The sequence below is a fragment of the Austrofundulus limnaeus genome, unplaced genomic scaffold (genome assembly GCF_001266775.1).
Source record: "Austrofundulus limnaeus strain Quisiro unplaced genomic scaffold, Austrofundulus_limnaeus-1.0 Scaffold15, whole genome shotgun sequence".
NCBI classification, from domain to species: domain Eukaryota; kingdom Metazoa; phylum Chordata; class Actinopteri; order Cyprinodontiformes; family Rivulidae; genus Austrofundulus; species Austrofundulus limnaeus.
In genome coordinates this window covers 1,392,882-1,406,076 of record NW_013952417.1, presented here as the reverse complement: position 1 = coordinate 1,406,076, position 13,195 = coordinate 1,392,882, and the positions used below count along the sequence as shown (strand labels likewise).

Genomic DNA, 13,195 nt, shown 5'->3' with positions numbered 1-13,195 from the left:
GAACAGCCTACAGTATTTTTACAGTCTTTATTTTACAGTTAAATATATGTTTATCAAATAAATGTTACAACTAATCATGGATCCCTTTAAAGATAGTCAAATAGCTTGTAAAAGAACATAACACAATTATTGGGATTGAAGGAGAAACCCATTCTCACTCCTGACTTGTCAACATATTGACGCTTGGTCAGGTAGCCGTCTGCGTCCATTTTTGGACGTGTCGGGTACCACCTTCATGTCAGTTCTTAACAAGATGAGACGGAGGAGGAGGAGAACATGTTGTCATATTTTGAAAAGAGTAGGAAATGCGCGACAACTGTCCCAGACCCTAAATTTAACTTCTGTTAGCCGTATACAGCCTATCCTCGACCTTAGTACCTAAAATTAACCATTAATCCTGATCTCTCATATTAACCACAGACCCCCAACCCAAAGACTCCTATGTGGCGCAACCAGGAAAAGCCCCGGGCGGCAATGACTGACGCGAGGATGGTACCCGACGCCTCAAAACTGGACGCAGACAGCACCTGACCACGTGTCAATATGTTGACGAGTCAGGAGTGAGAACATGTTGTAAGGAGACTGTGTGGAGACATAATTGGACCAGCTGAGACAGAGTTAGCCTCAGCTGGTAGGTAGTGTAGCGACACACTCCCACACTGTCTGTCGCAAACATAGAGACAAATTAGCAAAATAGTGCTTCTCCTTAATTATCTACAAAAATACCTGATATTTCTCCTCCAACATAAACTGAAAGGAAACACCCACTCTGCCAACCATGCTGTCGTTGTGTTGTTTCTGTTTGTGTGTGACGTGTGCTGCAGTGGGAGGACTTACCAGGAATTCTCGCTAGAGTTTTTTTTTCTCAGGCCCAGTTTATACAACACCAGTTTTGAGTGAAACCTTGGCATTTCTGCTGCGGTTTGGCTGTTTATGCGCACAACAAAATGCCATGGTTTTCTCAGGTCTAAGAGAGGAGATCTTTGGGATCCCTCAAGGAGGTGTTAAATCTTTTGCGCGCTCTGCCAGCAGCTGCACTCAAGAGTTTTTCTGAACTTGTGCAAATAGATGCACAACAGCAGATAGCAACATTTGGTTTGTGCTACTCAAATTTTCAACTTGTGGGAGTAAGCCAACCTCATCCTCAGTCCAAACAGAGGTTCCTGGTTTCTCCATCTTGGATGTAACGGCTTTGTTTTTCATGGTGGGACTGCAAGAGTCTTACTGAAGCCCAACAGAAGTGTTGTCAGATGTACGTTTCTGTACCAATCTCAAGATACACTTCANCCACACACACACACACACACTCAACACACATGATTGTTTGGGTCAAAATACAATAATTTAAAGTGACAGCACGATAGTACTCATTTGCTGTCTGACAGTCCTACCTAGTGGATCAAATTAATGTTTCACCTGTTGATTCACCACAATAAACAGCACTAACATTTCCAGAGGTCATTTTTGTGTTAACAGGGAGGGATGTACAAGTGAAAAAGAACATCTCACAACCATCTTACGTCTTGTCAGGTATGAAGCAGCCTTTAGTGTCTGAGTTACATTCTCCATTTGGATTTTGAGTCTGATCAGCTGTTTGTCACGAACTGACTGCCATTCTCAGTATAACAACACTGCTTATCATTTACACACATTTGTTCGTATTTAAACCAGTTTGCTATATTCTGTATTTTAGGAAAAGGTACATCTGGACGGTTTATGTGACATTATAAAAGAGAAAACAACGAGACCACCTTCACTCAGTCATGTATTATATACATATCTGTTCTTTTCAGAGTTATCATATTTTTTATCCTTGTACCTCCTCCTGTCTCACCTCTGCTCAGGCTGTGATGGACTTGTTGGTGGTCCGGGAGTTACTTTGCTCAGAAGCTTGATCTGTGGCTTTAAGTTTCATACACGACTGCCTTTCATCCAATAACATCTCTGCAGGAAGACACCAGCAGCACAGGCAGGACTAAAACAAATGGAAAGAAAATGTCAATGAAAATTTAAAAAGGGGAAAGGAGGAATGAATACAAACTTGACTTATTTGGATCAACACTGCACTGTAGCAAAATGAGATAAGTGTGGTCAATAATCAAACTGGAGTAAGTTAATGGGCAGGCAGACCTTTAAATAAACACAACTTTGTGATTTTTTACACCTCATTACTTGTGCATCTACAAACCTGAGTGCATCAATCTGTTTTGCAACACTTTTAACTCATGAAATGAGTTGCAACAGACCACAAACCAATTCTAACAGTCTTTTGTGAACATAGCCATAGATATGTAAACAATAGTCTGATGCAAAAAGACTAAATATTTACAAATTGTATTCAAAATTCAGGTTATTTTTTTTTTAAAAAACTTAACCTCTACAGACAACAATATGACCAGCTGTTGCCAAATTCCGCCATGATTCTCAAAACTGAGAATGATTGATGTCTACAACAGGTAAGACACTTACTACTGCTCAGGACTCCACAAAACCCTGCTTGAAAACAACCTGAACTATCTATAAAGAAAAAATGGGTCTCACTCTGAAGCAGCTCTTGAAGCGCTTGCTGACCAAGTAGAGGGCGATGGGGTTGATGCAGGAGTTGATGGAGGCCATATTGATACCAATGTAGTCCAGCACCAAAAAGAAACTAAAACAGTTACAGACACACATAAGAGTTCCACTTTTTACTTATTTATTTTTTTCATGTTTTTCTCATAAAATCCAAGTATTTCCTTCCGTACCTGAGCAGCTCGCAGCGGTTTGGATCTTTTGGATCATAAATGGTAAGCTTCAGGATCCGGCTGACGTGGAGAGGCAGCCAGCACAGAGCAAAGACCAGAACCAGACAGAACACTGTCTTAGCCACCTCCCTCCGCTGAACACACACAAATACACACACACACAAATCAGCATCTGGCTCTGAAACAACTGTGGTGACATTCTGGTCTCTGTGGAGTTTTATGTCACTGAGAGCAGATTGTTTTACGTAAACGTGCTTCCACAAATGATATTGAGAAAAAATATGTCTGTCTCTAATTTTGCTGTTTTATTGTTGTTGCTTAAAAATCTGTATTGTATTATTACAGTTTGGATTAAATGGTGTAATTGTGCAAACAGGCTGGAATTTTTTTCTTTATGTTTATAGTTTTAATCTACCACTTCATCTGTAAGGTGCTACTACTCAAAACACTCAAAAAACTCATAAACAGAGTAAATTGTAATCAATTATGACAAAAAGTGTAAGATACAGCGTCCGCCTTTATCTGACCATGGAATAATTTGAAGTGATGTTAAAAATACTGGATCAGTGTGTATGTCTGAGAGCAGTGGTGGGCAGCTCTGATCTAAAAATTAGTTCCACTAGCCCTAAAGCACTAACTCAGATATTTAGGTCCCCTAATTATAAAGCACTAACACACTGAAAATTTTAGCAAAAGCTAATTCTAAAACACTAATATAACCCAGTCAACCCATGAACATTCTTCAGCGTCAACAAGAGTCACATATTTGTTGCTCTCTTGAGCCTCTTTATTGACATTACACAACCTTATGTGTGTCCACGCAGTTTAGGGAGGTGATTCGTTGAAACAGACTTCACTCATAGTGGTAATTAAACAGTTGCTGAGATTAGTGTATCTAAATTTAGCCCATAAATTTAGCAAGTGCTAATCCACTAATTAATATCAAAATAAACCCTAAAGCACTAATGAAATTAGTTCCCCTATTACTGCTTTAGTGCTTTAGGGGAACTGTGCCCATCACTGTTTGAGAGAATGATAAAAGTTGGTTTGTTGAAATATAATGTGTTCATGCTTTTTGTTATTTAAAGATTATTATTGTTTGAATTATTTTTTTTAGAAATAGGGGCAGATATAAGATGATAAGAAATAAGAAAAGAAGAAAGTTTTGAATAATCCATCAGTCTGACCTGTTTAAGGTGGTCACTGAGAGCAATCTGCACACCGTTCTTCTTCCTAAGCATCTCGCAGGTCATCATGGTGTAGAAAATGGCCGTGCAGGCCAGCGGCAAACAGAAATATGCGCCAAACAGCCACCAGTCTTTAGCAGACTTATAAAACTGCACAGGGAGGAGAGGAGAATAAAACTGGATTTTCACAAACATCTGCTGGAACACAGAAGAGGCTAATTTATCAGAGTGAAATCACAGTTTGACCTCAATTCAGATGGGGAAACAATTGTTTTTCAAGCTCTTGTGGTCCTGGTCTTTTGAAAGACTGCGGTGAAACTGAAGCTATTACTTTTTAGAGTTTAAGAAACTGGATCATATATAAATTCACACAGTAATTTCTGCCAACTAAAAGGAGCCATCTCCCTAATTTGACATATACTCTAATTGGCAATACTTTGCTTTCAGTGAATTCCTTCTAACGTCCATTTGGCTATTAAGTTGTCACAGTATGACTCGTGAGTTTAAGTACTTTTGTGTTAAGAATTCTTTCATATCTACGCATAGCATGCACATCTGCACTGCTGTCTTTCCTTGTCTTATTGCACGTCTCATTTAGGCACAGCTGAATCAACACACACCATTTTCCTCTAAACTGTGAAAGATCTACTCAAAGAGGTGGTCTCAGCTCACCCTCATAAAGTTTGTTGTTTGCATGGGGTTCAGCAGGCAGATTCTCAAGTATTCTCCTTTGTAGTCCATGGTGATCATGTCAAAGGCTATTGCTTCTGGCACAGCGAGGACAATGGATATAATCCAGATGAGTGCTATCTCGATAGCCATCCATTTTGGAAGTCCTATTCCTTTGATCCGGCTCCACGAGGCCACTGCACGATACCTGAAAGACCCAACAACATGAGATCAGTTACCAACAGATTAGAATTTGGTAAAGAACTCATCTTGCATAGATTCCCTCCATGCTGGATGATGAATCTGCAGCAACAACAAACAAAAAAAGTCAGCCAAAATTTGATTAATTTTTTTCTGAGTCTTGGTGAGATCATCATGTACGTGTCAAGAATGCACTGAGTTTCTCATTATGTGTGAAAGGTTGACCACCGTGGGTTTTTCAAACATTGGCCTGTTCATTGGTATCTTGAGTTTTGAGCATGATCAAAACTTCTGCAGTGGGTTTGTTTTGGTTTTTCACTGTGATAGCTGTGAACTGTGGGTGGGACGTGATGGTGTATCCATGATCTTAGGAAAACAACACTGGTTTGGCTAGATTATCAAGAATTTGATGAAGGATCTGTTGCTCTGGCCTCATGTCTAGGCCACAACTGTGATCATGACAAGGTTATTAAAACAGCCTATTGCCAATGTCATACATATGGTGTGAGCATCAGGKTAGTGGGGTGTAGTTCAGTTCCAAGAGAGTCATGCAAGAGCAGGCATATAGAGTGTGGTGAGGTTGAAAGAGAGTGCCTCAGTGACGTGGAGAACGGCAGGAAAAACACATTTTGTCCGTCTGTCCATCCGTTTTCTTCCACTTATCTAGGGTTGGGTTGCGGGGGCAACATCCTAAGCAGAGAGACCCAGACTTTCCTCTCCCCAGTCACTTGGGCCAGCTCATCTGGGGGAATCCCGAGGCGTTCCCAGGCCAGCAGAGAAACATAGTCCCTCCAGCGTGTCCTGGGTCTTCCTCTGGGCCTCCTCCCAGTGGGATGTGCCTGGAACTCCTCACCAGGGAGGAGTCCAGGAGACATCCTAACCAGATGCCCGAGCCACCTCAACTGGCTAGTTTTCCAAATTTGCTGCAATTCAACCAAGTTATAATTGGTCATGGAGAAGCATAAAGGAGTCATCATCATCATTACATCATCCTATGTAATTCTATATAGTGCAGCTGTGGTGGTATAGCTGCATCCTATGTTGTGGCCGTACCTAAACACGCCAGATCTCATTTGATCTTGAAAGCTAAGCAGGGTTGGGTCTGGTTAGTACTTGGATAGGACACCACCTGGGAACACCAGGTGCTTTAAAACCAATGTAGGAGTTGCACCCTCATTGGATCTCTAGCAATGGAAATCCTTTGATTATTGGTCATAGGTCTCCTTCTATGAAAGTTTACAAGGACACCTTAGAGTTTGGATTTGACTGGTATGTCTAGTTTATGGTGCAGTTCATCTACAGTTTGTAGCTGCAGCTCACAAGCACAAAAGCTTTTGTTACCCAGTTGCATCTCCAAATCACATGGTGCTGTTTGCACTCACAAAACATGCAAAAATAAGCTACCACAGCACAGAAAGCATGTTTGGATTGTGACTGCATACCTGTCTATACTCAAAGCACACAGACTCAACACGGTAATCCCCACTGAGGCTTTCTGGACAAACGGCAGCAGCTTGCACAGAACCACCCCAAACGGCCAGTCTTCGGCCAGGAGCTGGAGACAGATTGCAACACAAGACTTGGGTTAAAACATGTTTGGAATGAGAAAATGCTATTTCTTGTCTTTTTTCTGCAACCACAAGAATCCAAGACAGAATAACAAGGTATGAATTAGAACTTAGCTGTTTCCTCAGTAATTTGTGTCATACAGTTTTAAAACCACTACAGTTGGTACTACGACCCTCACTTTGACCTTTATGCATTGCAAGTGTAGGGGTCACCTCAAGTGAAATAATCAAGGGAACTGTCTTGGACCTCAGTCCTCTGATGGGCCTTTAAAGGGACAAAAACTCTGTTCCACTCAGAACTGAATTTAGGTCACTTCAGGTCACCTTAACTTCTCAAAGAGACTCTCTTTTTCTTAATCAGATAATACACAGAAGAATCTTCTTCTTATTTGATTTATTGTTTTCTTAACTGAAACTTATTACGCATTTTGATAATCAGAGAATGTTTATCAAAGTTACAGGAGAAAAGAGGACAGATCTCTTTTCTCCCTCAGTATGATTTCAGCTATGTTTGGATTTTCTGTGCAAAAATCTTATTTAATTAACTAATTTTTATGGTTTAAAGTTGATGAAGTATCAATGTTTTACTTGTCTGAATCATATATGCAAATGTTTTGAATTTGAAGCAATTCATTCTTTCAGTTATGTTTTAAAGAAGTTCTCATCAGATAATAATTAAATAGGTCGTAATATGTTTTGTTTCTGAACTACACAAAATCAATCATTATTTAGCTTCAGGAGGTGATGGCAAGTCTCTGAATTAACATTTTTCCTTGATATCTTCCTTTTCTAATCTAACCTCTGAAGGCGGAACTAAGAAACCCTCTTTAAGTCACTAACACATTTTCCGCCCAAGAGGCAGTGAGTGAAAGACCGCCCATCTGTGAAGACGGACAGTCACAGTCAGAGTGAGAGTGACGGATTTCCGTGCCATCCACAACACTCGCAGCTGGGTTCTCTCTGGAGAACTAGAGCTTTAGCTGTGTCAGTTCTACCCTTTACTGCCAATGGGGAGCTGCACGGCCGGACACGACCAACGCCTGGCATTTCCAACTTGTTTTAAAATCTTCCTGTCTGAAGTTTTTATTTTGAAATCGGGATCCAGTTTGGGCTTCGCCTTTCCTCCTATGGCTTGACGCGGATGTACGCGGATGCTGAAAGTTAACACGCCTGGAGTGTTCAGCTCAGTGAACGGTCCTGACGGATTTTCTTACTAACTGAAGAAACCTCCCCGAATACCTGGATAGGTGACTGATCTCATCTTTGAAGGCACAGTGTGTACAATTTGTTGTTTTCAGCGACATCTAGTGGTTGAGTGGTTGAATCATCCTCCCTGGTCCTCCCCCCACCCCCACCCCCCGCTTCCAAACTCAAAGGAGTTGCTACGGTGTCTCTCAGGTGTCAAAAACCTTTGATAATTCCAACCGCGATGTCTACCAGCAGCTTCAGGGCTAGTGATGTTTCAAGTGGTAAAATTATGAGCTTTAATAAGTAAAATTATCCCAGCTACAATGACAGACAACAAATATTACATTTATAGTATTACAACTAAAACCGTTTTGACGCCGCCACCGCAGTTTGTCCTTCATGAGCCTTCATAGACAAGATGGCGGTGCAAGATGGCGGCTGCCTGTGTAGCGACCCGCGACCATGGAGATATAAACAGCTTTTTATAAAGTAAAAATAAGAAAACAAGGTCTTTGTCTGCAATGTTATGATTTGTTTTTTATTATTGTCATTAATGATTATCTCAATTTCGGCTAAAAGAATTGACAAAATCCTACACACTGTGCCTTTAAAGGTAAAAGCTGGTGGTTACAAAAGCATTGCAATCTGGCTGACGCTGAGCAGAGAAATGCCTTGCCTCTGGTTAACCCACATTTATTTAAGTTAAAAGTTAGGAAAACTAACTAATATCTTATTTTTCCTCCTTTTCTTAAACCTACCTTGCCAAACTTAAGTTATTTGCCTCAAATGTCTGGTATTCAACATCTAAAGCTTGACGTTTGTGTTCTATTTAAGTGCTTGATTGACAATTAACGAAGATCGAAGCGTGCTTGTTATTGTTGGTTCCAAACCTTTATAGGAAATTGATTGCTCACAATTAAGTGTACTGTGGTGATTTTGTGTGATTATGTAAAATAAACAATCACATTTATTTATGGATCAAATCAAAATTCACTGACTAAAGTCACTTTCGTGTTGTTCATTCACTTTGCACTGGAAGAATATTTTACCGAAAATAAAACGATCCTTGCTAAAATAATTTCCTTATTTCATTGTTATAATAAGTGTAGGGTGAACCCTTACACAAGCAAATAAAGTACAACATGAGACATTTTGGATATTGTTTTGGGTGGTGGACTGGAATGTATGTGGAAATAAATGGAAGTCACGTGAGCGTGTATTTCTCCACACCACCCTGCCTGTTCTGTCAGCGCTGCGACCCGCTTACACAAATATACGGTTTGGTCCTGTCTCCCTGACTCTGAAGCAAAACTGAGCTCATCATGCAGAGAGGCAGGAGGGGATACACAGGGCTTTAGAATCCAGTAGAGTAATAATTGAAAGCTCCTCTATTCATTCATGTGTTTGTGTTTAATTACAGGGATAGGATTGGTGTGGGTGAAGGCCCTATAGCCCAGTAAGGAGTAAAAACATTTCTGTGAGCACAAAATATGATGTTATACTTCTTTATGGGATGTTACGTAAGAAAATTTGAACATTTATAAATCCTCATCACCTTGCCTTACCTTGTAAACATTAATGGGAATGCCGATGATGATATGCAGCAGGTCTCCCAGGGCCAGGCTGCCGATAAGTATGTTAGGCCCGTTCCTCATGCACTTATTCTTATAGATGATCCTCAGGAGAGCAGAGTTGCCTATGATGCCCACGACAAACACCATGCAGGACACCACCGAATTGATGTACTTGAACGTGTCTCGGATCTCGGTGGGCCCCAGGCACGCGGGTGGAAAGTGGCGTCGAGGCACGGTGAAGTTGGGTCTCATTGAACCCAGAACCTCCCTCTCCACGAGCCCAGGTCTCTGGGTGGCGATGAGAGGGGCCTGGGGGGGCTGCCTCTGTGGTTCGAGTTGTCCGCTGACCACAAGCATGTGAGTCACCAAGAGGAGGAGCTGCAAGCAGAGGAGACGCGCCTTCATCTTGGGGCTTGGTTGTTTTCGTTACAAGAGACACAGATCCTCTGTAGTGACTCTGGAACAAAAGAAGGAAAGAAAACATTCGAGCATTATTACAGGTAAGAACATTGTTGGGTGGTTAAAAAATAATAATGGGAAAAATAACAGCACATCAAGAAGTTTTGCACAGACGTCGAACATTCTGAAGCAAGTTTGGATCACTTCATGTGGAGTTGTGAAATCAAGTGTAAAGTTCAGAAAACAAACTAGAAGATCCACAAAGCCACACAGCAATCACATTCTAGTGATTTATTTAGTTACTTTAGGAACAGCAGGGAAATAATCAGGGCCTGTGTTGGGCTCTGAGAAACATATACGGTGTGAAAACAAACGAGGAATTTGGGACCTGTGACTTTTTGACCCCAGGAGGTAGAATGAGAATAGTTCTACCTTAACATCTTAAAAACATACTTCAGATCATTAGGTGTGAAATGTTTTTAACAATTCAAATATTACCTGCTGTGGATAACAAACTGAAAAAAATAAAACAAACTTTTTATTCTGAATGGATTGCCTAACTCATGGTTATACCATCAGTATCTTCTTAGCTGCTATTTATAAAATAATTTTGTTCTGTTTTGCAAATGTAAGCAGCAGCAGCTAGCTATAGCACTACCACAGCCAGGAGCACTTCTGGCAAAGATATTGTATTTCTGCTGCTTTTTGTGTAATTTGAAGCTGAAGGTGGTGTAAAATGTCTAAAAATAGCATTAAGGTGGATTTTTTTGACTGGAATTGTTGATGGTTGTGCAGCTTCAAAGCCCAGACAACTGAGGAGCGATGAGTTCCTTTGAGGCTGGTGAGGAGGTGTCTTAAAGCTCCCTCTGTGCTTTATTATCACATGATATTAGATGCTTTTTACTCATTTTAAATCATTTCTTTACTAGGACTGGTCTGAGAATAAATTCTTGTTTTCCATGTCTTTGACCTGCTGTTGAGTGAAATAAAGAACAGAGATGGGGACTCGAGTCACACGACTTGCTCGAGTCAGACTTGAGTCTTTAATTTTACGACTTTAGACTTGACTTGAAAAAATGTTGTGACTCGACTTGGAGTTTTACACCAATGACTACTTGAATACGACTTGACCCTGTTTACTTGAAAAGCCTTAATATCTTACCCAAAATCTAAAGTTTAATACACATTATTTATGAAGTGGGCCCTTTTAACTAATTTCACTCATTCTGTATTACCAAAGGCAGACCATCTGTCATTTTTATTGTACATATGTGTGCATGAGCTGCAGCACACACAATTAAATCAACCAGATTTTTAAAAATAGAAAAATATATTTTAAAAGAAAACTATTTTTGCAGCTGAGTTTATTTGGATTATGCAATATACTGTAGAAGTGCAATTTTAAAATTATTTTTTTGAATATGTTGTAAGTTCAGCAGCATGTTTCATCACGATTTGAGATTAATACAGATTTAACAAAAATAGAGCTATTTTACATACAACTGCACTGTTAAAAAGACTCGAAAGGATTTGAAATTCCAAGTTTCAGACTTGGGACTTGACAGTTGTCTGTCTTTGCTTGAAACTTGACTCAGGACATTAAGACAAAGACTTGAGACTTGCAAAACAATAACTTGGTCCCACCTTTAATAAGAAATCTCAGTTTCAGTTTGTAGTATTAAGACAGCAGAAGATTGGATACTTGACGAGCCTTTACCTCATCAATCTGCTCACAGCAAAATTCATTTTCTCCCATCAGAAGTGATTTGTAAAGCTACAACAGCTAAGATATTAATGATTAATAACTTTTCTATAAAGTCCTATTTCAAAATGCCTGAAGTATTTCTCACTGATTTATTTTTAACATCTGCCATAGAACATGTGATAGAACTATTAAAATGAGACTTGAAGTCTGACTTTATTTTGCCCCTTTGGATAAGACTGCAAAAACAGGAGGCGTCTAAGAGTTTAAACTGTGTCCAAACACCAACACCTCCAGCTCATATCATGTGATGATATATGAAAGTGATACACAATGTATCAAATATTAAAGTTTTTTGCTTTCAGAAATGAAATCTAAGCATCATCAGTCTTCTTTTTAACATTGTTATGATTCACAGGTGTTGGAAAAATGCAGTGAAATTCCGATGCTCAAATGCAGAGAAAGTTTTGTTACTTTCCATCTGGAGGATAATCTTTTTTTTTCCCAAAGTCCTTTTCTTTAAGCTTTCACAGACGGATCACATTAAACATATCTAAAAGTCCTCCGCCACTCAAAAACACGTTTTAGTGAGAAAAAAAAGCTCCTTTGAGTTTTCAGAAAAGCCATGTTATGACTAAGAACTTCAAACATTATCACTTTTATTTATTATTTTGTATTATTTTCAATTATTTGTGGATTTTTCAAGGAAGAAAATTAAAGCTGAAAACTGATTTTTTGTAAAATAAATAAATAAATGAAATAAAAAAGCCTGCAAAAACCATAAAACAGGCCAGAGAAGAGTTTTGTAAAAACATGAAAAGGTTTTATGTTGAAAAGAAAAACATAATTAGTTTTTATGTGGTTGTTTTTGACTAATCTGCAGTAAAATATTTAGTAAAAACGGATCTTGAAAAAAAAAGATTAACATCTTGAGAAGCTTGTAGGATATTTGCATATTGAAATAAATGTGAAAAAAGGTGTCTAAATAAAAGGACGATTTTCAGTTCTGACTCACCTAAAGCCGAAGCAGAGGCAGGACCTCTTCAAGTCCTTGATGAAGAAAAAGTTCCCCAGAGACGCTCAGGATGGGAGAAGAGTCCAAAATCAAAGGCCTGTGGTTCCAGCAGTCATGGTCCGGTCATGGTTCTGCGGACCACTTGTCCTCGGTTCTGACTGCTGAGCCTCACGGTGCTCAGCTTGAGTCTGCAGGAGCTGATCCCTGCCCTTCAACCCCTCCTCTTCTTGAGAGGGAGGCAGGAGGAGGTGCAAGTCATCCAAATAATGTTCTCATTTGACTGTGTGAAATGGATTCAAATCACAAGTCGTTTCACACAAAGATCTTTTGCACTTGCTTGTATAAGTTGCCTTTAGGACAAATCATTCATTACTATTGCTGCAAGGATTTTTCTTGATATTCATTTAAAGGGTTTCAGTGTGATTCTTCTCTCGGTCCAATTAAACCAATATTTTGTGAATTTATACAAGTTGGGGCGGGGCAGCAGTGTGAAAATACACGTAGCAGCAGCTGTTTGATTTTCAAGGAATGAAATGCGTTGTTGATAGAAATAATTACAATAAACATGTAGAGGAGAGAGACTAAAAACAGCAGCAGAGAGAGGAAATGTGCTCAGTTTGTGCTCCAGCAGTTTAAGCCTGTAGCAGCAGAACTAATAACTCTAAAGGAGAAACATAGGAACCACAAGTAAACCTGCAGTCTGAGAACGAAGTGCTCTGTTAGGAAAATATGGAACAATAAGATGTTTAATATATGATGGAGCTTGTTTGTTAAGAGCTTTGTATGTTTGGAGTACTATTTTAATAATATTCTGAATCTGACAGGGAGCCAGTGGAGACAAGCTAAAACTGGAGAAATATGATCTCTCCTTCCAACTCCAGCAGCAGCATTTTGGATCAACTGAAGACTTCTTTAAAAATTTACTGTTATTTTTACTATTTTGTTTTT

At 39.5% G+C, this 13,195-nt stretch overlaps 1 protein-coding gene across 1 annotated transcript in view; it reads right to left on the bottom strand.

The window, feature by feature from the left end:
* Positions 1-12,721, bottom strand: part of LOC106513815 (endothelin B receptor) — a 15,621-nt gene extending 2,900 nt beyond the window's left edge. The window contains exons 1-8 of the mRNA XM_014002817.1: positions 12,248-12,721; positions 9,123-9,588; positions 6,244-6,356; positions 4,604-4,808; positions 3,932-4,081; positions 2,745-2,878; positions 2,542-2,650; positions 1,835-1,975 (exon numbers count right to left, since the gene is read on the bottom strand). Of these exons, the coding sequence (XP_013858271.1) occupies positions 1,841-1,975; positions 2,542-2,650; positions 2,745-2,878; positions 3,932-4,081; positions 4,604-4,808; positions 6,244-6,356; positions 9,123-9,536 (1,260 nt within the window). The 5' untranslated portion in view covers positions 9,537-9,588; positions 12,248-12,721 and the 3' untranslated portion in view covers positions 1,835-1,840. The remainder of the gene's footprint in view (positions 1-1,834; positions 1,976-2,541; positions 2,651-2,744; positions 2,879-3,931; positions 4,082-4,603; positions 4,809-6,243; positions 6,357-9,122; positions 9,589-12,247) is intronic.
* Between the last annotated feature and the right edge of the window lie 474 nt (positions 12,722-13,195).